This window comes from Talpa occidentalis, unplaced genomic scaffold (assembly GCF_014898055.3).
Source record: "Talpa occidentalis isolate TD23 unplaced genomic scaffold, MPIMG_talOcc4v2.1 talOcc4.7, whole genome shotgun sequence".
NCBI classification, from domain to species: domain Eukaryota; kingdom Metazoa; phylum Chordata; class Mammalia; order Eulipotyphla; family Talpidae; genus Talpa; species Talpa occidentalis.
The window spans coordinates 133,121,009-133,144,969 of record NW_023605083.1 but is presented as its reverse complement, the minus strand read 5'-3'; the positions used below and the strand labels follow the sequence as shown (position 1 = coordinate 133,144,969).

At 59.6% G+C, this 23,961-nt stretch overlaps 2 protein-coding genes across 8 annotated transcripts; one reads left to right on the top strand and one right to left on the bottom strand.

Moving 5' to 3' along the window:
- Positions 1-1,849: 1,849 nt before the first annotated feature.
- EXOC7 (exocyst complex component 7) lies at positions 1,850-16,629 on the top strand. Of its 7 annotated transcripts, XM_054688944.1 has the most exons (21): positions 1,850-2,001; positions 2,185-2,250; positions 3,280-3,464; positions 3,693-3,798; positions 4,922-5,144; positions 6,500-6,667; positions 9,582-9,674; positions 10,482-10,550; positions 11,506-11,651; positions 11,923-12,075; positions 12,294-12,392; positions 12,745-12,807; positions 13,067-13,133; positions 13,805-13,843; positions 14,605-14,670; positions 14,768-14,888; positions 15,037-15,132; positions 15,752-15,815; positions 16,029-16,070; positions 16,176-16,309; positions 16,460-16,629. In XM_054688944.1, the coding sequence occupies exons 1-21, from the start codon at positions 1,942-1,944 to the stop codon at positions 16,560-16,562; spliced, it is 2,163 nt and encodes a 720-aa protein (XP_054544919.1). In that variant the 5' UTR covers positions 1,850-1,941; the 3' UTR covers positions 16,563-16,629. The 7 variants fall into 7 exon arrangements, with proteins under 7 accessions (XP_054544919.1, XP_054544920.1, XP_037348142.1 ...); XM_054688945.1 differs by lacking the exon at positions 10,482-10,550; XM_037492245.2 differs by lacking the exon at positions 13,805-13,843.
- An 871-nt stretch (positions 16,630-17,500) lies between these two features.
- ZACN (zinc activated ion channel) lies at positions 17,501-21,812 on the bottom strand. Its single transcript, XM_037493339.1, has 10 exons — positions 21,731-21,812; positions 20,537-20,587; positions 20,336-20,460; positions 20,196-20,240; positions 19,965-20,071; positions 19,583-19,752; positions 18,747-18,871; positions 18,419-18,629; positions 18,103-18,267; positions 17,501-17,691 (listed from the first exon to the last, which is right to left on the bottom strand). Exons 1-10 carry the CDS (start codon positions 21,810-21,812, stop codon positions 17,501-17,503), a joined length of 1,272 nt encoding a protein of 423 aa, XP_037349236.1.
- Positions 21,813-23,961: the final 2,149 nt, after the last annotated feature.

The window sequence follows — 23,961 nt, the reverse complement described above, 5'->3', positions numbered from 1 at the left end:
GCAGGGGGAAAACAGCCTCAGAACCACCTCCTGGCCTGCTAAGTGGACAGTGCTGCTGACCTGCCTCAGCTGTGTCAGCTGCAGGAAGTAGACAACAGCTGTGCCTGACTCCTCTGTGTTAGATGAGGGTTAGCCAAGATAATGCAAAGATGGTGTGTGCAACGGAGATGGGCGAGCAGAAGGCTCTCGGTTCTTGGTGGCTGGCTACCGAAATGACAGTGGAAGAACTTTGAGAACATACAAAAAAGCACACACAGGTAGCTTATCTTCAAAAACACAGTATTTTACAAAGTTCAAAGTGTTGGTTCACAATCACAGAGGGTTCCCTTCCTAAGACCTGTAGAACAAGGTGTTATCAGTGTTTTTCTTGCACATCTGTTATGGACTAGGTGCAGTCCAGAGAGCGTAAGTGCTGAAGGAAGCTCCAGGGCTGGTCCATGTGAGCCTAAAATCCTTTCATCCTTTCATTCTGTGCTGTGACTCTTCATCCCCACAGTTTAACTTCCCTGCACTTAGGTTTCAGCGCTGCACAAGGACCACCTCAGAGGAAGCATGCTTACGCTGCGCCTCTGCCTTCTATGCCCACTCTCATGCATAACAGTGTCTGCATTTCCCAAATATTTCCTTCAGTCCCATCTTCATGGGGACCTAAATTGTCCAGGTCTAAATTGTCCTCCACACCAATCACTCTCCAGGCCTGCTGTCCCATTTCTTCTTCCCTTTTGGGTAGCTGGGTCCTCAGGGGAGAAGGATAACTTGGGAGCCCTACAGCTTGGCAGCCCCAAACCTTTTCAACCACAAGCAGATTCCTCATCGTCTTCCTGTGCCTGGATACTAGGTCCATGGCGGGACTCAACAATGTCATGGAGCCATTTACTTCCACCAGGACCGGGGCCAGAGGCAGGGTGGAACGCAAGGGGTGGAGGAAGGAATAAGCCCGTTGGTGGGAGAGTTGTCTGTGGTGATGAATCCAGAAGGTCAGCCCTGCAGGAGACTTGACCCAAGGGAGCATCACCCCCACGCCCCTACAGCTGTGGTTGGAGGAGTTGAAAGAGTCAGGAGCTCTGGCCAAGGCACCTGGGCAATCTTCCAAACCGTTTTCATTTCCTCAGAGCCCCTGCTGAGTCCATGCAGGTGGGCCTCAGTCTGTCCTTAACTGACACTACCAGTCAGGGCTCCCCACCCCTTCACCCGCCACACAGGTCTGGGGACTCTCAGCTCTCCTCTTGCACTTTCCCCAGACCTAGGTAAGCTTGCAACAGAAACCTCTCATCTACCACCAGCCTGAGTCTCACTCCCCAACAAACAAAACCACACCCCAAAACAGACACCCTCGGGTGGGGCTTGGTGCAGGGGATGCACTGCTGCAAGCACCCAGCCAGCTTAGGGAACTTGGCCACACAAGTAAAGACTATGGCCATGGATGACACTGGGAGCAGGGGCGACCATTCTATCCCATGTCCCACCCGGGGCTTCTGTGTAAGGTGGGGCAGAAGGAGGAAACGATATTAGGGGCCGCCTGGGTGACACTTTCAATGGGGAACCTGACATTGGGGCCTGGACCCAGAATGAGGTCTGGAAATGAATTGGTCGCCTTCCTCAAGGATCTTTGTAAAAGTATGTCTTTGAAAGAAGACGCAAGTGACTTCTAACTGCCCTGCCAGCCACAGGGTATAAACACCCCTGGGGACCCTCGCCTAAGGAGCAAGGGAAACTGCGCGGAGCAGAAACATGGCCGCCCGTCCCAGCCACATCCAAGATGGCCGCCTGCCGCGGTCGGCTACTGACTTCCGCGCGGACGCACTTCCGCCGACGCTCCAAACGTGGCCCCACCCGCGCGTCCCGGGGCGGGGCCAAGGGCGGAAGTGGGTGTGACAGGGACGGGAGCCGAGAGGGCCCAGCGCGCCAGGTACCGGGAGTGAGTCCCGCCGGGAGGAAGCGATGATCCCCCCGCAGGAGGCATCTGCCCGGCGGCGGGAAATCGAGGACAAACTGAAGCAGGTGGGGCTGGGAAGCGAGGGAGGAGGGGCGGCTGGGGCGAGATCCGGCCGGGGCGTCTGCTTCGGGGGGACGTGGGAGGGGACACCCCTCCCAGCGGGGGTCGGGGGCGAGGCCGCGGGCCGGGACGCTGTCTCCCCCTTTCGCCTCCGGCGTCTGGTGATGTCTCAACCCCGCTGTCCCCAGGAGGAGGAGACTCTGTCCTTCATCCGGGACAGTCTGGAGAAGAGCGACCAGCTCACCAAGAACATGGTGAGTAGCTGCCGGGGGGAGGGGCAGGCCGGCCCCCAGCCCCCGCCGAGAGCCTTGCGACCCGGAGGCTCGGGTCATGCAGGCCCGGGTCTGGCCCGGGTCGTGATGTGGTAAAATATGGGTCTCTAGCAGCTGCGTGGGAAATCTCTTTCCCAGCGTCTTTCCCCTTGTTGCCCCTTCACTGAGGTTGCAGCCGCCCCCAGTAACCCAGGTGTTGTTCTGCCTGCAGACTCCATTCGCCCTCTCTCCTTGCGCACACACTGTGTGGTGGGGTGAGTTCCGCTGGGTGTCATCCTCAATTCCATGCCAGTCGGATGGCAGGGTTAGCACTTCCCCTATCACTGAGGGTGGAGAAAACCCAGCCTTCATCCTAGACAGTTTTAGGAACAGAGCAAGCTCAGAAGTCAGAGAGAGCTGGGATCTAGTCCTTGCCCCTCTTTTCACTGTGTGACTCATGATGGGGACAACCTAGTTTACTGCTCTGCAAAAATAGATAGTGCTGCCGCCTGATGTGACGGTGGAGTAATTAACGGGAGCACATCTCGCTCAGTTCCTGGCCTACAACAGGTGTTCATCACCCAGGCGCTTCCTTCCTTACTCCTAGAGGACATGAGAGAAGCACAGACTGAGTAGATACAAACTTGGGAGTGTATTTAGTGACACAGCAATGAAGTCTTAATCCTTGTTTAATGGAATTCACCCTTCCAGAGGTCTTGAAGGTGCCAGTGCTGCATTTGAGGCTGCCCTATTCAGTCTAGGAAGCTTCAGACAGTACAGAAATTGAGACTTGACTTCAAAGGCTGGAAGGGAAGCCATCCTGGGTGTCTGTCTGGGAGTGACTTTGATGCTTGGTTTGGAAACTCAAGTTTCCTCCAGTTTGTTTGGACCCCCTATGTGCTGGCATACAGTGGCAAACAGGCGCCCCCATCCCTTCCCTCACAGAATTTGCTGTCAGGGAAGCTAAAGAAAAGGCAGCAAAGGTTGGGTGGGTGAAAGCAGTGCTGGGACAGAGCTCATCACCCCTTCCAGGTGTCCATCCTGTCGTCCTTTGAGAGCCGCCTTATGAAGCTGGAGAATTCCATTATCCCCGTGCACAAGCAGACGGAGAACCTGCAGCGGCTGCAGGAGAATGTTGAGAAGACTCTGTCCTGCCTAGACCATGTCATCAGCTACTACCACGTGGCCACTGACACTGAGAAGATCATCAGGGAGGGGTGAGCGAGGCCCAGACTGTTACATTCCTCATGCCTCCACTCCTCCTGTTCCTAGGCCTTAGAAAGGAGGAGTAGAAGGTCTTTGAGCCTGGGAGTCCCCTGTGTTAATTCTGTCCTTCCCCTTCCAAATACCACGCCCTTGTTCCTGCCTCTTCCATCTTATACACACACACACACACACACACACACACACACACAGAAGGCTGGTATGGCTCTTTTCCTCCCCAGCCCCACAGGCAGGCTGGAAGAGTACCTGGGAAGCATGGCCAAGATTCAGAAGGCCGTGGAGTATTTCCAGGACAACAGCCCGGACAGCCCAGAGCTCAACAAAGTGGTAAGGGGAGAGTGGGGTAATGTGAGAGGTTTGGGGACATAAGTTCCTGTCCTGGACACTGGACTAGCCTAAAGGAAAATAGAGTAGACTAGACAGAAGTCTACCCTACATTACACACGTGATAGGCATTCAGGCCTACTGTATTAAGAAATCTGAGACATGCATTTTTATTACTCAGTTATAGTTTCATTAAGTTAAGTCATATGTAACAATAAGCTATAAATTACATAAAACATAAGTGCAAAGGAGCAAATGCAGCTAATGCCTGGAAACATCTTGGAGAGTCCCTGGTATACAAGAGGTGCCAAATAGTGTCATACTATGTGTGTGGATCCATTTTGCTTATCCATCTCTTGTGGGCACTCTGATTTTTAGTTCTTATTAATGATGCCCCAGGAACCCTTATGCACATGCTTTTGTGTGGACAGATTTTTGATTTTCTTGGACATTCTGGATGTCTGTTCCAAATCTGATTTGCAAATATCTACAAATATTTCCACTCACCCTGTGGGTTGTCTTCGCTTTGTGGATGTGCAGCACACAAGTTTTTAATTCAATCTATTCCAACGTATGTTATTTTTTTCTTTTGCAATCCCTTTTCTAACAAGAAGACAAATTAATAGTAGTGTGAAGAAGTAGTAGCTGGTCTTTTTTTTTTTTTTAAAGATTTATTTATTTATGCATACAAGATCTGGGGTACAGGCCAGAGGTGCAGAAGGTGAGAGGATTCACCAGAGACAGAGTGGGGAGCAGACCAGGCAGATGTACTGAATCCACTGCTGAGGGGAGCAGCGGGCAAGTCAGGAGAGGTCTGCTGCGCCGTGTGGGTAGCTCCCTGGGTGGGGATCAAACTCGTGCTACAGTGGTTGTGGAGAGTTTCGTAGGTTGCATCTTAACCCCTTGCGCCACAAGGGAGGCCCGGCTGTTCTTTATGAAGTACCTACTTCTTGTAAAAACCCTGGCTTCACCTGTGAACATGCCTTTTGAGAAATGTGAGATGAAAAGTCAAGGAAGGTTTCCCAACATTAAAGGAAATGAAGGCCGAGGAGGGCAGAGGACAGCGGGGCAGGAGGCCAGTAGTGCCAGCGTCGCTGCCTTCTCCTCCTATCCCTTGTCCCTGTAGAAGTTGCTGTTTGAGCGGGGGAAGGAGTCGCTGGAGTCTGAGTTCCGCAGCCTGATGACCCGGCACAGCAAGGTGGTCTCCCCCGTGCTCATCCTGGACCTGATCAGTGGCGAGGACGAGCTGGAGGTCCAGGACGAGGTGCCCCTGGAGCACCTGCCCGAGGGCGTGCTCCAGGACGTCATCCGCATCTCCCGCTGGCTGGTGGAATATGGCCGCAACCAAGGTGAGCAGCGGGAGGCGGGGCCGTGTGTCCGGCCAGAGGGTGTGGGATTTTATTCTCCTTTATTTCTTTAAGCCATTTGGATTGTTTTATTTTTAAATTTATTTTTATTTATGCATGCAAGAACTGGGGTACAGGCCAGAGGTGTGGGGGGGTGAGAGGATTCACCAGAAACAGAGTGGGGAGCAGAACAGGCAGACGGACTGAAATCCACTGCTGAGGGGAGCAGCGGGGAGACAGGAGAGGTCTGCTGCGCCCTGTGGGTAGCTCCCTGGCAGGCCGGGGATTGAACCTGTGGTGCAGAGGCTGCAGATTGCTTCATAGTGTGGTGCTCAACCCCTTGCGCCCCCAGGGAGGCCCGGCCCCATTCTTCTTAAGGGTCACGTGAGAGTCCGTGGGTGTGCGGCACCGTCTTCCTACAGCCAGTGCTGGGATTAAAAACTAAGAAATCTTGAGTTAAAAAAAATGTTAGCCACAAAAACTCCAGACTTGAAGCTCTCCGGCTCTCGCCATTACCCACTTCCCTCGGCACGGTGGGGTGACCGGTCCTACGCCCCCGAGTATTGACCACATGGTGGCTCCTTAGCTGCGGGGGCACCTAGGGCTGCACAGGAGGTTCCTGGGGATCCCTTGACTCCTAGGCACCCTTCAAGCAGCACCTCTGTGCCTTGGTACGTTGTTCACACTGGGGTTCCCGGGAATACTAGCTGGGAGCTGCTGGAATGTGCCGCCGTGTCTGCTGTCCCTCTTTTTTCTCGCTCGTGGCATTACGGAGTTTTCTGCCTTTCCGGCCTCCGTGGGCAGCGCTGCGGTGAGCAGAGCTTCCTAAGTGGTGCGGCCCCCAGGTGGAGGTGTCCGAGCAGGTGTGTGCCTGCTGGCCTGGCGAGACCCTCTCCAGGTTGACGGCCGGGGGGCCGCGCCCAGCGGCTTGCCCCTCGCCAGCTCTCTCTCCGCCTCAGCCATTAGTGCTCTCGGCCGCTCATTTTCTTTCTGACATGCACTCCGTTCATGGCTGGAGAGATGATGTGTTTTCATTTCTTGACTTTGGTTGCCCCCACTAAGATGCCTCACCCTGCAGCCCCTTACTGAGCTCAATCTGGATGTTCGCTTCACACTTTCTATCCACAAAAACCCTTAACTGCAAAAATGTAGAACCAACTGCCAGTTCTGTTTCCCTAAGACTTGCCTGACTTGGGCTGAGGCCAGTGGGTGGCTGGGAGCCAGAGCAGATGGCGGGCGGCGCGGGAGGTGGCAACCCCGGGCCTGCTGCTGTGCCCGGAGCGGCGTCCGCGGCAAAGAGGCTCGTGTCACGGCAGAGGCAGGGAACCTGCTGCCACCTGTCGCCCATGTCTCCTCAGATTTCATGAACGTGTACTACCAGATTCGCTCCAGCCAGCTGGACCGCTCCATCAAGGGCCTGAGGGAGCATTTCCGGAAGAGCAGTTCTTCCTCTGGGGTCCCCTACTCCCCTGCTATCCCCAACAAGAGGAAAGACACGCCCACCAAGAAGCCAGTCAAGCGGCCAGGTGAGCCCCACCTCAGCCCCCCTTGAAGACCCAGTGGGACCTGGATTGCCCGGGTGTGGCAGCGGCAGCCCCTCCAGAGCTTGTCTTCAGAGTGACTGTAGCAGGAAGCATCTGCCCCCAGCCCCCGCCGTCCAGGACTCAGACACTTATCTTCCCAGTGTGGGGAGGGGGCCTCAGACATGGAAAGGCAGGTAACAGGGCAGACTCGCTTGCTGGGCCCCCTCCCCGCCCTCCCTTGTCCTGTCAGGGGGGCCAGGTTCACTGCCACAGCCCAGTGGGAACAGCAGGTAGGACAGGGATGGGCACTGCAGCCTTCACCTTCCAGAAAACCTGGCTGGCTTGGAGTGCCATGTAGCCAAGAGGTAGATGAGGGAGAGCTTACACCTTTTTTTTTAAAGGTTTATTTATACGTACAAGAACTGGGGTGCAGGCCAGAGGTACAGGGGTGAGAGGATTTATTAGACACAGAGTAGGGAGCAGAACAGGAGGATCTTCTGAAATACACTGCTGAGGGGAGCTGCGGGGAGCCAGGAGAGGTCTGCTGCTCCATGTGGGTAGCTCCCTGGCTGGGGATCCAACTCAGGCTGCAGTGGCTGGGACAGCTTCATAGTGCTGAGACTTTAACCCCTGCGCCACCAGGGAGGCCTGAGAGCTTACACTTTCATAGTCGATCCGGAAGGAAAAAAGACTCCCAGACCATCCTCTCTGAAGAACTGAACTGGGCTTTTGTTCCACACCCTAAAGTTAGTACCCAGTGGTGGGAAGGCCTAGGGAGAGACCAGGGCCATGGCTGTGGGCATCCTGGCTGATCCGGCCCTGCCTGGCCTCTCCCCGTCACCATGTGCCGTGTAGGCTGAGCTCAGCTAAGCCATGTCCCTGTGTCAGCCACGCCTGGGCAAGTCTGACTTGCCTCTGGCCACTGAGAGATGTTGCCCTCGGCTCATGGAGAGGGGGCACATTCCTGGGCTGGGGCTGTTGCTGGTAGCACCAGGGAAGCTGGGGGCTGCTCCTGCTTCCGCAGCCCCTATGTGCTGCCTCGGGCACTCTTGTGCTCTCTGCAGTCCTGTGCCCTCAGAGGGCAGGTGTCTGCTCCCAGGTGGCAAGAGCCTCTATTTGGGGTTTGGTGAAAGGCAGGGTCATTCTTGGGCCCGGTGAGCAGAGCAGAAAGTGGGGTAGCCCAGCATGAAGTGCTCTGCCATGTGCCCCACCAGAGTGGACATCCGGGCCTCTCCCCTAGAAACCGCTGGGATGGCTCTGCTAAGCCCACCTGCCGGGTGACAGCTGCCGTGGGCAGGTCCATCTGGCTTTCCGCCTTTGTGTGGGGAGCAGGGCTGCTTCTGTGAGGCCACCTGGGCCTCGCCTTACCTGCTGCTTCTGTGAGGCCACCTCTGGCCTCTCTGAGCTCTTCCCCTCTGTCTCTTCTCTGAGGGGTCCACTGGTGACCTGTCCACTGGCGACCCGACTTGCACTGTCCCCAGGGTACTCACTGGCCACACAGGGCTGGGACCTCCTGGGGAGAGGGATCTGATGACAGGGGCTCAGTTGGCTCTTGGCTTGGAGGCCCAAGAGGAGAAAGCTCTGGCTGTGAGGGTCCCTGTGCTTTCTGGGGGGGTTTCTAGAACTGTCAGGAGCTGGTGGGCTCAGCCTGATGCTGGGAAGTGCAGAATCAGGCCCCAGGCATCGTTCTGACTCGGGAGAGGTGCAGGCAGGCCCGGTAGGCCAGGAGAGCCCAACCCTAGCGTTGTCCCTGGTAACTGGGCACCTGATGGGTTTGGTGGCTGCTGCGTCAGTGGCCCCATCTGCATCCTGCCAGGTGCTGGCCAGGCTCCCACAGACCCGGCTGCCCATCTGCTTCTGGCCCATTGTGGGGCAGGAATCTGATTCAGTCATTAGCAGGCGGCTCATCGAAGGGAGGGAACCCCAGGGGATGGATGCTGGGCCACCTGGACTTGGTGATTTGTGACTTGGGGGTGTGTGTGACACCCACAGAAGGAACGAGCCACTCCAGGCCCTGTCCCTGGCCTCCCCCGGCCTTTGAGAAGCCATCAGGACCCAAAGAGCCTCACTGTGTTTAGGAGGGCGGGAAGGGAGCATGCAGGAGTCTCTGGGAAGAGGGACCAGCTTCAGGGTCCCCCACCCCCCCCACTTTTTATTAACCAGGCAGCTGGACTCCCTTGTTTTAAAAACTGTCCTATTTCCCCACGTGTTCTGCCTTGAGATGTCTCAACCCACAGAGGCTGTGGGCGCCGCGTTCTGTTTGCATTGTTTTTACTTGTGATACTAACTGTTGTTTTCTCCCCGGGCCGAGAGCAGCCACCCTCCTCCTGCCCCTCTGCTCTGGTGGTGGTCTTGGTGGTTCGGGTGACTCCTGGTGTGTGGGTCTCCCCGCCTTTCGTGTGGGGCGCTGCTCTCCCAGGAAACCCAGGCCCGTGTCACCCGCCCCCGGGTCCTGCCTGTCCTGCACTTGGTTGGGCTCTGCCCCAGCACTGAGCATGCCCGAGAGCGCTGCCTGGCCCGGTGCAGCTCAGCCTGCTCGGGCCCTCGGTGAGAGAGCCTTGTCAGCAGCTCCCCGACCCCAGGCCCTCCTCTCCCAAAGGAGCTGCCACTCCGCCCTGTCCTGAGTTTTACTCCTCCTGCTGGGTCTTGGGCCACCTCGTCTCCTTCGCCGTCTGTGCTTCCAAAGTGAGCTCAGCCCAGAGCAGTGCGAGGCCTGGCCGGCCCAGGGCTCTGCTTGGAGAGGAGAGGCGTCCTCTGCTCTGGCGTGGTGTGCAGGGCCCCGGGCAGGGCCAGCTGGGAGGCGCGCTGGGCATGCTCACCGCCGGGCGGGGCCGGGCGCAGGTGGAGGGCCGCTGCTGTTTTCTCTCGCTCATTTCCTAGGTCTCCTTCTCTCCTCTCTGTGTGGCTCTGGTGACAGGGACGATCCGTAAAGCTCAGAACCTTCTGAAACAGTATTCCCAGCATGGTCTAGATGGGAAAAAGGGGGGCTCTAACCTCATTCCTCTGGAAGGTAATCACCCGTGTTCCTTTCCTGTCCCCTCCTCCTCCACCATGTATCCACTCATGTGGCAGGGCAGAGCCTCCCACCCCCCAGGAGGGCCTCGGGAGAAACCCAGAGAGGGGAGCAGGGGTGGGGACTGCAGGTCCTGATGCCACGCGCCCCAGCTGGCGTAGGGACCAGTGTCGTGGCCCTCGGCCCAGTCCTGTCTGGCTGACGGCAGCTCTGCCCTCCCTGAGGCTCCCTCCCTCCCCGTCTCTGTCCTTGTCTCCTGTTTGAACTCAGAGAAAGTTCTTTGTCCTGGGCAGCCCTTTCACGCTCAGACCAGCAGTGGCAGGACCAAGCCCGCCCAGGGCTCCTGGCCACATGTGCGTCGTGCAGGGCCGGGTGGCCTGTGGCGTGTCCCCACCTCCAGACAGAGGGAGGGCAGCCCTGCCCTGGAGCACACGAGAAGCCCGACCCTGTTCACACAGCAGCGCCACGTTCCTAACTGGGGTTCCCCCCAAATGTGGCGCTGGGGGGGGGCATCGAGCCCTGGAAGTGGCGAAAGCCCTGTGGAGCCCTGGTGCCCCGCACCCTCCCTCGGCCTCTGGGCTTTGGGAACCCCTAAGATTGGTCCTGAGCGCTGCAAGTCGGGCTTGAAACGGCTGTGTCCAGTGTGGTCCGAGGCAGAGAGGCTCCAAGTCCTCTCCGGTGCCCCTTCCCCTACCCAACTCGTACCTCTGCTGGAGAGCGAGGGCTCCTTCCCGGCCCTGAGGGGCAGCCCGCCTGGCCTGTGGATAAACGCTGCTTGTGTTTGTGCGGCCGACGTCTCGCTAGGTCACGAGCATGATTTCCGAGTTAAGCACCTGTCCGAGGCCCTGAACGACAAGCACGGGCCGCTGGCCGGTGAGTACCGCAGCCCAGCCCGAGGGCAGCGCCGCCGGGGCCCACAGCTCCCAGAGGGCCTGTTCCGGCCGGCCGCTCTGCCCTGAGGATGGTCCGGCCTGCTCGCCTCTCTTCCGGTCTCTTTCTTCCGGGCAGTAGGTCTCCTGGCCTCTCTCCAGATGGGAGTGCACGTCTGACCCCCTGGGCTGGGCCAAGCGAGAAGCTGCCGAAACTGTGCTCGGGAGGCAGCTTGGGAGGGAGGGCGGCTCCCTGGAGGGCAGGGAGGTCCTGCCACCTGACTCCAGCATCCACCCCGGAGCTCTGACTCCTCGGAGCCTGGCCCTTGGCACATAGGACCAGCTGGCCTACGGCACCCTTGCCCCAGACTCTAGTAGCGGCGTCCTGTCTCCTCATGAGGCAGCCGATGACCTGGGAGTCTCCTGCTCTGGGGCTCAGATGGCCTCTTCTCAGAACCGGGCCAGGCCCGCTCACCTCGTAGCCGTAGCCCATGCGTTTTAGCAAGCCTGGCCACTACCTTGAGGTCCAGCATCCTCTCAGATGGCTGACCATGGCATCCGCCTCCTTGAGGTGGGCGCTGCCACCTCCCACCAGCTGCCCTATTCCCAGCACAACCCAGCATCTTCAGGCCTGCGGTCAGACCCACCTTTTCCAGGAAGTAGATTTAGGATCCTCTCCCCTCCTCCTCTCCTCCTCCCCCACCACCTCCAGTACCTGACGCTCCAGGGCATCCGCGCTGCCCACGGCAGAGCCAACCGTGAAGCCAGGACAAAGGCTGCACTCAGCCCCTGGTGCCCCTGGCTGTCTGGTCGGGCCTCCTCTCAGCTTTCTGCCAGAACAGTCTTCCTCCTCCCCCTTGGCCACCTGTCTGGCTGCAGGCCAAGAGCTGGGGAGACCCACGCCCCCAGTAGGGAGAGAGCCCCCCAAACCAGCCACTCAGAGGCCCTGCTGTCCCCAGGGAGAGACGACATGCTGGACGTGGAGACCGACGCCTGCATCCATTGCATCAGTGCCTTCGTCAAGCTGGCCCAGAGCGAGTACCAGCTGCTGACTGATGTCATCCCTGAGCACCATCAGAAAAAGACCTTCGACTCCCTCATTCAGGTCCCGCCCCTTGCAACCCCTGCCCCCCGGCACCCCCCCCAATAACCCCCCCAGCGGACACTGTCCCTTGGGAGCTTGAGTACAGGCCCCCTGCTGGCCCTCAGGAAGAGCCACCGCCTCCCCTGCTTGTCCTGGGGATCTGTCCCCGGTGGCGTGTCCCATTCGGTTCTCCTGTGCGGCGCGCCGGCCTGCGTTTCATGCACCCCTTGCTCCCCTGGGAACTAGCTCCATCTCTGCCCCGCCCCTGAGCTGGCTCCCCGACCGCCCCCAGGATGCGCTGGACGGGCTGATGCTCGAGGGGGAGAACATCGTGTCAGCCGCCCGCAAGGCCATCATCCGGCACGACTTCTCCGCCGTGCTCACCGTCTTCCCCATCCTGCGGCACCTCAAGCAGACCAAGCCCGAGTTTGACCAGGTGCTTCAGGTATGTGGAGGCATCCTGCTGCCTGGCGTGCCTCCTGCGTGAACCCCGTCCTCGGTGCCCCTCCCCACCCACTTGGAGGGTGAGAGGACGCAGCTCCTGCAGGGCCCCGGCCCCAGAGGTGCTTGCAGGGTGAGTGGAGAAGAGTCAGTCCCCGGTGAGGGGCGGGAGGCGCTGGGCCGAGGCCGGGGGCTGGCTGGCAGTGAGCATGTGCTCCCCAGGGTACTGCTGCCAGCACCAAGAACAAGCTGCCCAGCCTCATCACCTCCATGGAGACCGTGGGAGCCAAAGCGCTGGAGGACTTCGCCGACAACATCAAGGTGCTCCCTCCCTCCTCACTGCCCCCTGGGCTGCCGCGACCTGGCTGGGCACTCTTTCAGAGAGCGGCCTCTGGGAGCGCAGGTCTGCCCTGAGGGAAGCCCGCAGCGCTGCTAGTCAGTGCCCTCTCTCCTCCCTTTCCTTCCCAGAGGGCTGCACGCTCCCTCTAGCCCCCCAGCAATACGCTCCTGCCCCACTTCCCTGTCCTGTCTGTCTTGCTGTCCCTTGTCACTGAGAGGCATCCATCCTGATGCTTGCCTGCCAGCAGGTGGCACCACGTGCAGACCGGCAGGGCCTGGGGTGGGGCCTGGCGCCTCTCAGCTGTTTCAGGGTGTTGGACTGTTTTTTCTGCAGAATGACCCAGACAAGGAGTACAATATGCCCAAGGATGGCACCGTGCACGAGCTCACAAGCAACGTAGGTGCTGCCCAAGGCCCTTGGGTGGGGAGGGCCCGGTGGGCCCAGTGCCACCCTTTGCCTTCCTGCACGGTATGCGGGATGCAGGATGGAGGTGGTGCAGGCAGGCCTGCGGGGAGAAGCTGAAGCCAGCAGCCGCCTCTTCACTGGGAGTGCCTGGCCCTGCCCCTGCCCTGGATGGGGCAGAGGCTGTGTTGTGGGAGGCATTCGGCCCCCGGCTCCCACCCTGACCTCCTGGCCCCATTTTCTCCCCACTCAGGCCATCCTCTTCCTGCAGCAGCTCCTGGACTTCCAGGAGACGGCGGGTGCCATGCTAGCCTCCCAAGGTACTTGGCACCACCCAGCATGCCCCCTGCTGGCAACCCCTCCTCCCTCTTGCCTGGAGATGCAGGGTTAGGCCCCCTGGGGGCACCGGCCAACTCTGACCAGCGAGCTCCCCTCAGTGGAGCGGGATGGACATGTAGCTCATGGCAGGACCCTGGAGCTGACTGGGCCCCCCAGGGCTGAGCACCAGGAGAGACGGGTTGGCTGCCTTTCCTGACTGACTTCCCTTCCCTGTCTGGCTCCTTCACCCTCCTCCTGTGGGAGAATCTCCGGCTCTGGAGAGCCCCCTGCTTGCTTGTTTGAAGGTGCCCTCCCCCGCCCCTCCTGCACGCCTCTCCCTGTCCTGCGCAGCCTGTGCTCCCGAGTGGCCTCTCACAGCTGCCCCTCAGTGGGCCAGCCTCCCTGGGCGGCCGGCCTCGGCCCTGGGACTGGCTTCCGGGGCTGGCTCTCCAGAGAGTGTCTGAGCATGGAGACCCGGCCTGCCTGGTTGAGGTCCCCCGGTGCCTCCCCTCTCTCCCGGATCTCTAGAGGGTCTGGCCTGCTGCCCGTGTCCCGCCGTCGTGGGGAGTGGTCTGCTGGCGGGTGACTCGCGTTTCTAACCTGTTTTTGCACTTTGCGTCTTTCTCCCTCTTTGTCTCCCTGCGCCCCCTCCGCACTGCCTCTCACTCCGTAGTTCTCGGGGACACATACAATATTCCTTTAGACCCCCGAGGTAAGCAGCAGGGCTCTGCAGCCCATCCTCCCCCTGTGAAGCCCCGCGGTGAGACGCCCTGGGGACCCCTCAAGAGAACAGGACCTCTCAGGGAGTGGGGGGCAGACAGACATGGGTTCTCTGGGGTGTTCCCGCCTCTCAGCTCCCTCCACGGCCTCCTTCTGTCTCTGAGCTTGTCCCAGTGGCGCTCTGGTGTTCAGCACCCCCAGTCTCTCCAGGCGAGCCCTGCCTCCCGCGCCTCCCCTCTCCCCCGCCCTTGGCCTCCCCTCTGTGTAGGCAGCAGGGCCCCGTCCAGCTGCCCAGGAGAGGAGGCCGGAGCAAGCGGGGAGGGCGGCGAAGGGGCCGTGGCAGCCAGTGCTAAGATGTTGCTACTGACAGGCAGGCTCTGTGGGCCTTGCGGGTCCCACCCCGCGGGGTCGGGTCAGGCACTAGGGGGCCGAGGGCTGGGGTAATCTCACTTGTGTCCTGCGTCATGGGCCAACTCATTAGCCACCCCACCCTCTCACCCCCGCCTGCTACCACCGAGGGGCTGGGCTAGGGGCTGGGCTCCGCAAGCCGTCCGTGCGCGGCAGGGTTCCCGCGGCGGGCAGGGAGCTCCGCAGCTCAGCGGATGCCAGGCTCTGCCCAGAGCGCCTCAGTCCCATCTGCCCGGAAGCCTCGGGGGCCTCCCAGTGTTTCCCCGGTGGCTCCCTGGGCTGAGGGGAGGTCAGAGGGCCTTGGCCGCTGCTGACGGGGCTGTAACAGCAGGACTTCTCTCCCAGAGACCAGCTCCTCCGCCACCAGCTACAGCTCCGAGTTCAGCAAGCGCCTCCTCAGCACCTACATCTGTGAGTGTCTCTGGGGCCCGCCCCCCCTGCTCCGCCCCGGCTGGGCTCCTTTTGTTCCCACTGCCCGGTGGTGGTGACTCCATCCTCCCCTGCGCAGGTAAAGTCCTGGGCAACCTGCAGTTGAACTTGCTGAGCAAGTCCAAGGTGTATGAGGACCCAGCTCTGAGCGCCATCTTCCTGCACAACAACTACAACTACATCCTCAAGGCCCTGGAGAAGTGAGTGGCCCGATGCCGGCCGCAGCTCTCCCCGGGCCTGCCCCTGGCCAGGCGGCGACCCCCCATGTCCAGGTCGGGGGACGGCCCGGGGACCAGTGGGGGCAGGTCCCATGGAGCCAACTCTGTCCTGCTCGCTGCCCCACCCCAGGTCTGAGCTGATCCAGCTGGTCGCTGTGACCCAGAAGACGGCCGAGCGCTCCTACCGGGAGCACATCGAGCAGCAGATCCAGACCTACCAGCGCAGGTGCCCCTTCCCCGCTCTTCTTCCCTGAGCCCCGGGACACTGCGCCCATCGGGGCAGGGTCTCACCACCCTGTGGACCCCAGACTTCCAGCTGATTTTTAAATCAAGTTGTGGGGTATTCTCAAGGGGCTCACTGTGACCAGCCGGGACGGCAGAACTGGCGAAGCAGACGTGGGCCCACGTTTAGCCCACGCGAAGGCAGCATTGTCAGGGTGGTCGAGCTTGGCTGAGCGCACGCTCCCGGGCACGCTGTTCTCGCGTTGTCCTCTGTGTGTGTCTCTCCCTTTGTGTTTCCTCCCGGCGAGTGTGTCTCCTGCTTCCTTCCCGCCTCCCCATCTTGTCCGGCCATGGGGTTCACAGCACACCGTGCTTAGTATGCATGAGGCATGGCGAACACACTCCACTTCTGGTTCGTCATTTAAATTGAGAAGCTTAAACCTTTTCTGTTCCTGCGGAAACATCTCAGTGGTGTTTTGTTTAATTGTGACCCAGATCGAATCCTCCCCTGCCCTGCCCCCAGTAGGTCCAGGTATTTTTAAAAGACACAAGCCCAGCCCAGGGAGGAAGCAGCTGTCTGAGGCCGCTCCTCCCCTGCCCTCTGCTCTGTCCCCTCCTGGCAGCTGGATAAAGGTGACTGACTACATCATGGAGAAGAACCTGCCTGTATTCCAGCCGGGAGTCAAGGTGGGCTGGAGGCCTGGCCTGGGAGGGGTGTCTAGCAGATGTGAGACTTTTTGTCGTGTGTCTGGTAAAAACAGACAAGTGTCCCTCAGAGCTGAGAGAGCACAGGCCGCCTGTGGCCATCTGGGCACTGGAGACGGGCAGGCTGGGCTGGGTGCTGGGCAGGGACAGGCCTCTTCCCTGAGCCACGCTTTCTCTGCATGTTCCTCGGCCCAGCTCCGGGACAAGGAGCGGCAGATGATCAAGGAGCGATTCAAGGTGAGCGGCACCCCTCCCTGCCCCTGCTCCCCACTGCTGCTGTCAGGACACGGACCCCAACATCTGTCTCTGGGTCGCTTCTCTTTCCACCTTTTTGGTGGTCAGGGCTTCAACGATGGCCTTGAAGAACTGTGCAAGATCCAAAAGGCCTGGGCCATTCCCGACACAGAGCAGAGGGACAAGATTCGCCAAGCTCAGAAGAACATTGTCAAGGAGACCTATGGGGCCTTTCTGCACAGGTGAGCCCCCACGGGGGTGGCAGTTCCGGCGCCCTGGGCTTTGGTGTGGGGCCAGACAGGGACATCAGCCAAGGTCACCCCATCAGGAGTGCCACAGACTAAGATGGAGCTGGGGGTGCAGGGCCTCCCCCTGACCTCAGTGCCTGGTAGGTACGGCAGCGTGCCCTTCACCAAGAACCCCGAGAAGTACATCAAGTACCGTGTGGAGCAAGTGGGCGACATGATCGACCGCCTCTTTGACACCTCCGCCTGAGTGTGAGCACCTCCCAGCTGGTGCCCAGGCCGGCGTGTTGCTGGACAGATAAACCAGTGTTAACTTGCCTCTGGGCCCGGTGAGTCCGACATCCTTTGCGACGGGGACCTTTCTTCACCACCCTGAGCCCTTCTGGTTCTGGTCCTACAGCCCACGCTCCCCACCCAACCTTCACACCTGAGTTTTTGTGGCACTGACCCCAGCCTGCGGGCGCCATATGAGGGCTTCCTGACAGGAGGCGCAAGGAGGAGGACTGTGTCCCAGATGCCTGGCATGTACGAGAGCGGAGGCCTAACAGCCCACCTCCGGCCATTCAAGGCTGGGCATGGAGAGCCCCTTTTGAGGCCCAACTGTGGGCAAGGCTGGGAGCAGCAGGCCCCATCCCAGCAGAGGACCTGGAGAAACAGCACACAGGACGGCCCCTGCCTCTTGGATTAGTGCCCCGCACCCGCATTCCTGTCTGGGGTGTTCTGTTCCCCCAGTGTCCCTCCCACACCCAGTGACTGCAGCAGGAGTACCTTCCGTCTGCCCCCTGGGGCCCAGCACACTACAGGAGCGAGGCAAGGTTCTGACCCCTGAGGTCTGGCTCACTCCCTGTCCCATCCCCACTGCCTCCTGGCCCAGAGGCTGCGCGTGGGGCCTCTGGGTGTCTGGCGGGCACTGAGGAGAAGTCCAGGAGTTGGGTGTGGGTTGGGTGTGGGTTGGGCACCTCATCTACTTGGACAAGAGTGATCAGTTAATCTCAATGAAGACAGACCCCTGAGGTGCACTTGAACCTGGGTGATGGGTTTATTTTACCCTGCATGCATGTTAACAGAAGGGAGAGCTCGGGTGGCCTGGGGTCCTCCAGCCTTAGGGGAGAGTTGGCCTCCCTCCCCCTTTCTCCACTGACCCCGTCTCGGACCTCCCCCCTGGTGTGTGCCCCAGGCCTCGCCCCGTTACAGCCTGGGCTGCCCACCGTGGGGTGAGGCCTCGCCAGGGGCAGGGTCAGACTTGCACGTCGCCCACATCCAGAGTCCAGCGAAGATGAGCTGGCTGCACACCACCCCCACCACGTACAACAGGAAGAAGATGTGGTCAACAGCCTCGGCCCAGCTCCTCCTCGACCCCTTTACTCCTTGGGAGCCTTCTGTGATAGGAGGTGAAGAAAAGGAGCTGTTTGGGGCTCAGGAGGAGGGTGAACCCCAGGGGTGTCCACCAGGTTTCTCCTTCCCTTAGATTCATGACTAAGGGGCGCTGGGGCCTGCCACCTGGGCCTCCTTGGCTTGAAGAGTCACTCCCATGGAGAGGCCCCACGGGCATAGGGTTATCTGGGGGAGTTTGAAGGCCCCAGGCCTAGGGAGGTCATCCTGCTGCAGATCCACTTTTCCCAAGGGGAGCGCAGGGACAGCGAGGCCAGCAGAGCAAATGTGAGGAGCTGCTGAAGGGCCTAGTGACCCCTGGCCCCAGCCCACCCCAGGGGTGCAGCCTGCTGGGCTTGCCCTGCCGAAAGTTGCCTCATCCCTCACACCCTCCAGGAAGGGCCTCAGCCCCTGCCCACCTTCAGGACGGGGCGCTGGCTTGCCATGGTCCCGCTGCTCCTGTTTCAGGGCTGGGCTGGGGCTGCTCTTGACCCCGACGCTGCCCCGGACCAGCAGCGCAGCCATCAGCACGGTCTCCGCAGTGCTGACGAACAGCAGCAGTAGCAGGACCGTGAAGTAGTAAACTGAGGGGAGGGGCCGGTCAGAAGGTGGCCCTGTGCCTTGAGTGCCAGGGTCTGGGCAGAGGCGCCCTGGCTGGCGCAGTGATGGCAGGAGTGGGGGACATTCCACTAGGCAGAGCCCCGCGTCCCCCTGCCAGGTGAGGTGCAGGCTTACTGAACAGCGGGTTGCAGGAGGAGGAGCTGGGCAGGGCCTGCACCAGGGAGGAGTGGAAGACGAGGTAGCCCAGCAGCAGGGTCACCTTGTAGGCGATGCGCTCGGTGGCCCTGAGGGGCAGCAGCCCCCCGCACACGTCGGCCAGCAGCAGTGCCTCCCCGGGGACCAGCAGCGCAATGATGGCCTTGAGCGCTGTGTTCTGCAGGCACAGCTGGGGGGAAGCAAGCCGGGACCCTCCAGCGTTGGGCAGCAGAGGGAGTGTGTCGTGACCTCTGGCTCAGCCTCCCCAACACCCCCATCTGCCCTCTATCCGCCCGTCCCGACTCACCGTCACCCGGAAGCAGGGCACCAGCTTCTGAGGTGGGTCTTGAGTTTTCAGATCCCGAACTACATATTCTCTCTTGACACTCACGATCTCGTTCACCGCTGTGGCCCTGAACTCCAGCTCCGTCACTGAAAGGGTGGGGGGAGAGCACTGATGGAGGAGGAAACCCCCCACATACCGGGTCTGTGCCAAGCCGGAGTCCAGGTCGGATTGGCTGGTGGGGAGGGGCAGACTGGGACACAAAACTGGTTCCTACAGGAGCCTCTCAAACCTCATTTCGTAGCACCCCGGGCTTTCCTCAGAGGAGAGGCCTCATCAGATTCGTAGATGAACTTTCTTTGTAAAAATAAGTGGGCTTTGTACCACTTCACGAGGGAAAAACCATACCCACTCACTGGCACACTCGCTCTAACGGATGTTTGGGAAGGACGAGGGTCCCAGCTGCTGTGGTGGATCACGCTGCGCATGGCGGGCCTGGGCTTCTCTGTCAAACTGAACATCCCCTGAGGGGTTGCAGGGGGTCACTGGGTGACCACACCTTCAGGACATTTACAGGAGTGAGCTGGTCACCTTCACCGAAGGGCCAGCCGCTGCACTTGGGCTGCTGGGGGCAGTTGCTCTGGGGTAGCTGAGGGGCAGGAGAGGAGACAGACTGGTAGGGCTGGGGCTGAGGCCCAGAGGAGGGCCGGAAGGAGGGGCAGGGCAGGAGCACGTCCTCCTGGGTCTCCAGCTCCCCTAGCCCTGGTGTGGGCTGTGAAAAGTGGCGTGGCACCTATGTCCCCCATTTGCTGGCTGAGCCCCCCCACAGCCCCAGCCCCCAGCTCCCTTCTTGTCAGCACCAGAATTGCTGAAAGCGTAGAAGCTGAGGCTGCAGTCGCTCTGGTCCCTGGGGTAGTGAAGGAGCTCGAAGTCACAGTTGGTCTCGGTGGTGAGGGCCAGGTAGAGCTCCACGTGGCCATCCTGGTCCACTCGGACCCGCGGGTGCTCGTCCTGCCAGTCTACCCAGAGCCTGTGGCGGGAACCCCAGTTCCTTACCTCGTGGGTAAGGGGAGGGGTGGGGGAGCCCTGGGCATGTGCTGGCTGCCCTGCTGCTGTCAGGGTCCCAGAGGGAGGGAGGTGGCAGTGAGGCCCAGGGCCACAGCGGGGGTAGTCAGGAGGTCCTCGGGGCTCTGACAGGGAGGAGGTGGGGTGGGCTCGGGGGCTCCTGGAACAAGAACTCACGCCTCCTGGATGGAGAGTCCTGGCGTCCAGACCGAGTCCCAGGGCAGCGTGACCTCACGCCGAGGGTGTGCACTCGCATTCCAGGCCAGGCGTGTGTCCAGCCAGGACTGGGGACACAGAGATGCTAAGGCCCCCCTTGGGCCACGCCGCGCCCCGTGGCATATGGACGAGAGCTGAGCTGGCCTCAGACCTCAGTTCTCCCTCCCACCCCCGCTCCCCGCAGGGGCTCACCAGCCGGAGCAGCAGCATGGAGGACACTGTGTACCGCAGGATGTCCTGGGGGAGGGGGCAGCACATCACGGGGGGCAGGGGACCCCAGCACTCGCTGGGCAGAGTCCTGTCCCACCCCAGCCGAGCACTTGGGCACTTACCACGTTAAACACGTTTGACACGAACACCTGCACGTCCACCAGCAGTGGCGCGCTCTCGTTGTGAGGGATCTGGATGGTTTCCTGAGCCTCCTGGGGTGAGTTGAGGTTGAAGAAGGGTGGCGAGGCTGAAGGATGGAGGTTGAAGTCAACAGGGTGCCCTGGAGCCTGAATCCCAGAGCTCACCAGCTTACCCTCCCCTACCGACTGCTGGGGTGTGGAAGCCTCGCCCCTGGATCAACGGCTGGGTGGCACCTAGACCGAGGAAGGCGAGAGGGAGCAGGAGCCACAGGGCCATCCCAGCGGCTGCACAGAGGGCCCAGGCAGAGGACAGTGCCCGAGCTCCCGCCTCTGCTTCCGTCCTTCTCTGGGGCACCAGGCAGTTGCTTGAAGGCAGCTGCACTGTGCAAAGACCCTGGAGTTTTGGTCTTGGCACCCCACCCCCTGCCTGGGTTCTGCAAACACCCAGAGACAAAGCCTGGGACCCAGCCCCTCCCGCTGCACCTGCCCGGGCTTCCCTGTCCCGCTCCATTTCCACCACCTGGAATGGGCTGCCACTTGGGCAGGCCCCAAGCAGGGCTGGGCAAGCGCAGGACACCCACCTTTCTTTGACTTGGCCCTTTTTTTTAAAATTTATTTTTTATTTATACAATAGCTGGGATACAGGCCAGAGGAGCAGGAGGGTGAGAGGATTCACCACAGACAGAGCGGGGAGCAGAACAGGCAGATCCACTGAAATACACTGCTGCGGGGAGCAGTGGGCGAGACCGGAGAGGTCTGCTGCGCCATGTGGAAATCCTGGCTGGCCGGTAATCGAACCCGTGTGCAGAGGCTGAGGACAGCGCCACAGCACTGCGCTCAATCTGCCGTGCCACCGGGGAGGCCCTGACTTGGCCTTTCAATTTGGGCAGACACCTCGCCAGCTACCCAAGCCTTTGGCCAAAGCCCCTTGTGCTCCACAGGGCGAGGTGGGCACAGTCTCAAGAGTGTTCCTGTCCCCCCAACACTGAGCTGACTCCATGTAGAATGGGCAGATTGGGGGCAGGGGCAGCTCAAGAGCAAAGATCTGGGGCACTCTTGTTGCCACGTGGGATTCTCAGCCTGCCCAACGCAGCAGCACGTTAGAGCCGCTGCTATGGCCTTGAAGCCGAGCCCATGGGGTGAAGGTCCCTTTCCTGTTGGGGAGGAGAAACAGTAAGGCCTGGGACCTGATCTTGGCCATCTGCCGCCAGTGAAGGAGCCTGGAGGCAGAAAGACACTGATTGGCTGTGGAGATGCAAATGGCCTCCCACCCTGCCGCCCCCCCACCCAGAGCTGAAAGCCCACCCAGATGCGGGGGCTGTGATGGGGGTGCACGGGGGTCAGGAGGAGTGAGCAGTTGGAGGGGTGGTGTGGTACCCCACAGCGACCAGCAGCGGCTGCCCACCCCCCGGGCTGCACTCTGCCTTCTCCCAGGCACCCCCGCCACCACCGGCGTCATCGGTGGACCCCACCATCCGGGGTCCACTGTGCCTGGCCGAGCAGCTAAGTGACCTCCTAGGTAGAAGCCTAAGTAGTGGAGGGACTGACCCCCAAAATCTGTGTGCGCGCAGCACTGCCAGATACACCTCTCCTCTTCCTAGTGGGGGCGCCCAGTCTCCTGGGCTGGCTAGTTCTCGAAGGAGTTGTGGGCAGCCCCTCAGCAAGTGGGGTGGGGAAGGATGCTACCACTGTTTTTTTTTTTTTAACATTTATGCATACAAGAACTGAGGTACAGGCCAGAGGTGTGGGGGTGAGAGAATTCACCAGAGGCAGAGTGTGGAGCAGAACAGGCAGACTGACTGAAATCCACTGCTGAGGGGAGCAGCGGGGAGACAGGAGAGGTCTGCTGTGCCATGTGGTTAGCTCCCCGCCTGGGGATCGAACTCATGCTGCAGAGGCTGCAGTGCTGTGCTTAATCCCTTGCGCCACCAGGGAGGCCCCAGGACCTCGGGTTTTTGGTACCAGTGGGTGGGACAGCCACATAGCAGGCGCCAGGCCTCTCATTTCTAACTCCCAGGAGCACCACGCCCCAAGGGAACCTGAGGACAGCGCTGGGGAGGGTGGAGGGAGGTTTGAAGGACCTTGGTTAGTTTCATCGCGTTCTCTTCCCCATTGGATGTTTCCCCTCCAATTCAATCCAATAAATATTCATTGACCATCTCTTGCTTGCAGGCTCTGTCTTTGGCGCCGAGCCTGAGTCTCCTCAGCTGCAATGTGGGATAATAGAACACTTTCTCAGAGGACTCTGGTGAAAATACCTGGCAGAGGCGCGAGGCCAGTTGGGTGAAACAATGAATGAAACTCCTCTTTCTCCTTCCCCTTAGATATCCGGGAGGGGAAAACTGGAAGGAAACACAAAATAGCAGAAACCCATCCACCAGTAGCCTCCTCCTAGGTGGCCAGGGGGGTGTTCAGGTTGCAATAAAACTTAAATATTTGCTTCTTATTTTGATGTATAAGTAGCCCACACTTGTGACATGGAATCATTGCTGTTACTAAAGAGCTTAAACCTGTCTGCAGTTCACTGGGTCTGGAATCACCACCTTCTGCCACTATAGCTTGAGCTCTGCTTCTTCACTTGGGCCCCCCCCTTTCCTTGGGTCCCAGTCAAGAACATTCTTTTCCCTCTCCCCACCCCCCTATGATCTCAGTCCCAGAAACCCAGCTACCTGTTCCTCTGGGGACAGGAACTTTGTTCCTATCCTGCCCTGCTTGCCTCTTCATTGACCAGGATGATAATAGAGCTCACGTGTGAGATGCTTGCCATCCATTTAGTCAACAAGTGTTTATTAAGGACTTACTCCTTGCCAGGCACTGTGCTGGGTTTCTTGGGATATACCAGTGAGAGCCACACACAGCAAGATCATCCATGAGCCAGATGATAACCTAGAAATGTTGCTCTTACAGGTTAAGGACTTGCAGGTAAAGGACTCCAGGGTGAGGGTACTGGGGGTGCTGGGGAGGGGCGATGGTGCCATTTAAAAGAGTGGTCAGGCTGACCTTATAAGCAAGGGGGCATTGAGCAAAGATTTGAAGGTTGTTAAGAAGCTAGTCTAGCAGGTGTCTAAGGAAAGAGCATTCCAGATCAAGAGAACAGCAAGGCCCTAAAAGCAGGAGTGGGCAAAGAGGCTGGGATGGCCTTAGTGGAATGAACAGGAGAATGATTGGAGGAGGTGAGAGACAGAGCATGTAGGACACTTTAAAAAATCCATTTTAAGGACCATGACTTCTAGTCTGAGTGAAATAAGGCGCCCTTCTAGAGTCTCTACTACTACTACTACTACTACACAACTAACATGGTGTGAATCTTTTTCCTTAGGTAAAGGTTTCTGCTTTTTTTCTTTTAAATTCACATACTATATAATTTCTCCACTCAAAGTGGTGATTGGTTCCTAGTCCATTCAGAACCATGCAACTGTCACCACCATCTGCTTTAGAACATTTTTCTCCCTCCCTAAAGAAACCCCTGTATGTTAGTTACCAGCCTCCATCATCTCCACCCTCACCTGCTCCCCACAGTCCCAAGCAATCACTGCTTTCTGCCTGGAGATTAGCCTGTTCTGTATATTTCCTATAAATAGAAACATGCATGTGGCCTTTTTCTATGT

Bases quoted from the DNA above. Each gene is read 5' to 3' on its own strand.
- ZACN (XM_037493339.1), bottom strand. From the start codon at position 21,812: ATGACGCCGGTGGTGGCGGGGGTGCCTGGGAGAAGGCAGAGTGCAGCC. The intron at 18,630-18,746 runs GTGAGTCGGGAC...GCTTCCCCCCAG, and splicing joins TGCCCTGCTTCCGGGTGACG to CTGTGCCTGCAGAACACAGC. The intron at 18,268-18,418 runs GTAAGCCTGCAC...CCCTCCCCTCAG, and splicing joins CTCCTGCAACCCGCTGTTCA to TTTACTACTTCACGGTCCTG.
- EXOC7 (XM_054688944.1), top strand. From the start codon at position 1,942: ATGATCCCCCCGCAGGAGGCATCTGCCCGGCGGCGGGAAATCGAGGAC. The intron at 2,002-2,184 runs GTGGGGCTGGGA...CGCTGTCCCCAG, and splicing joins TCGAGGACAAACTGAAGCAG to GAGGAGGAGACTCTGTCCTT. The intron at 14,671-14,767 runs GTGAGTGTCTCT...TCCCCTGCGCAG, and splicing joins CCTCCTCAGCACCTACATCT to GTAAAGTCCTGGGCAACCTG.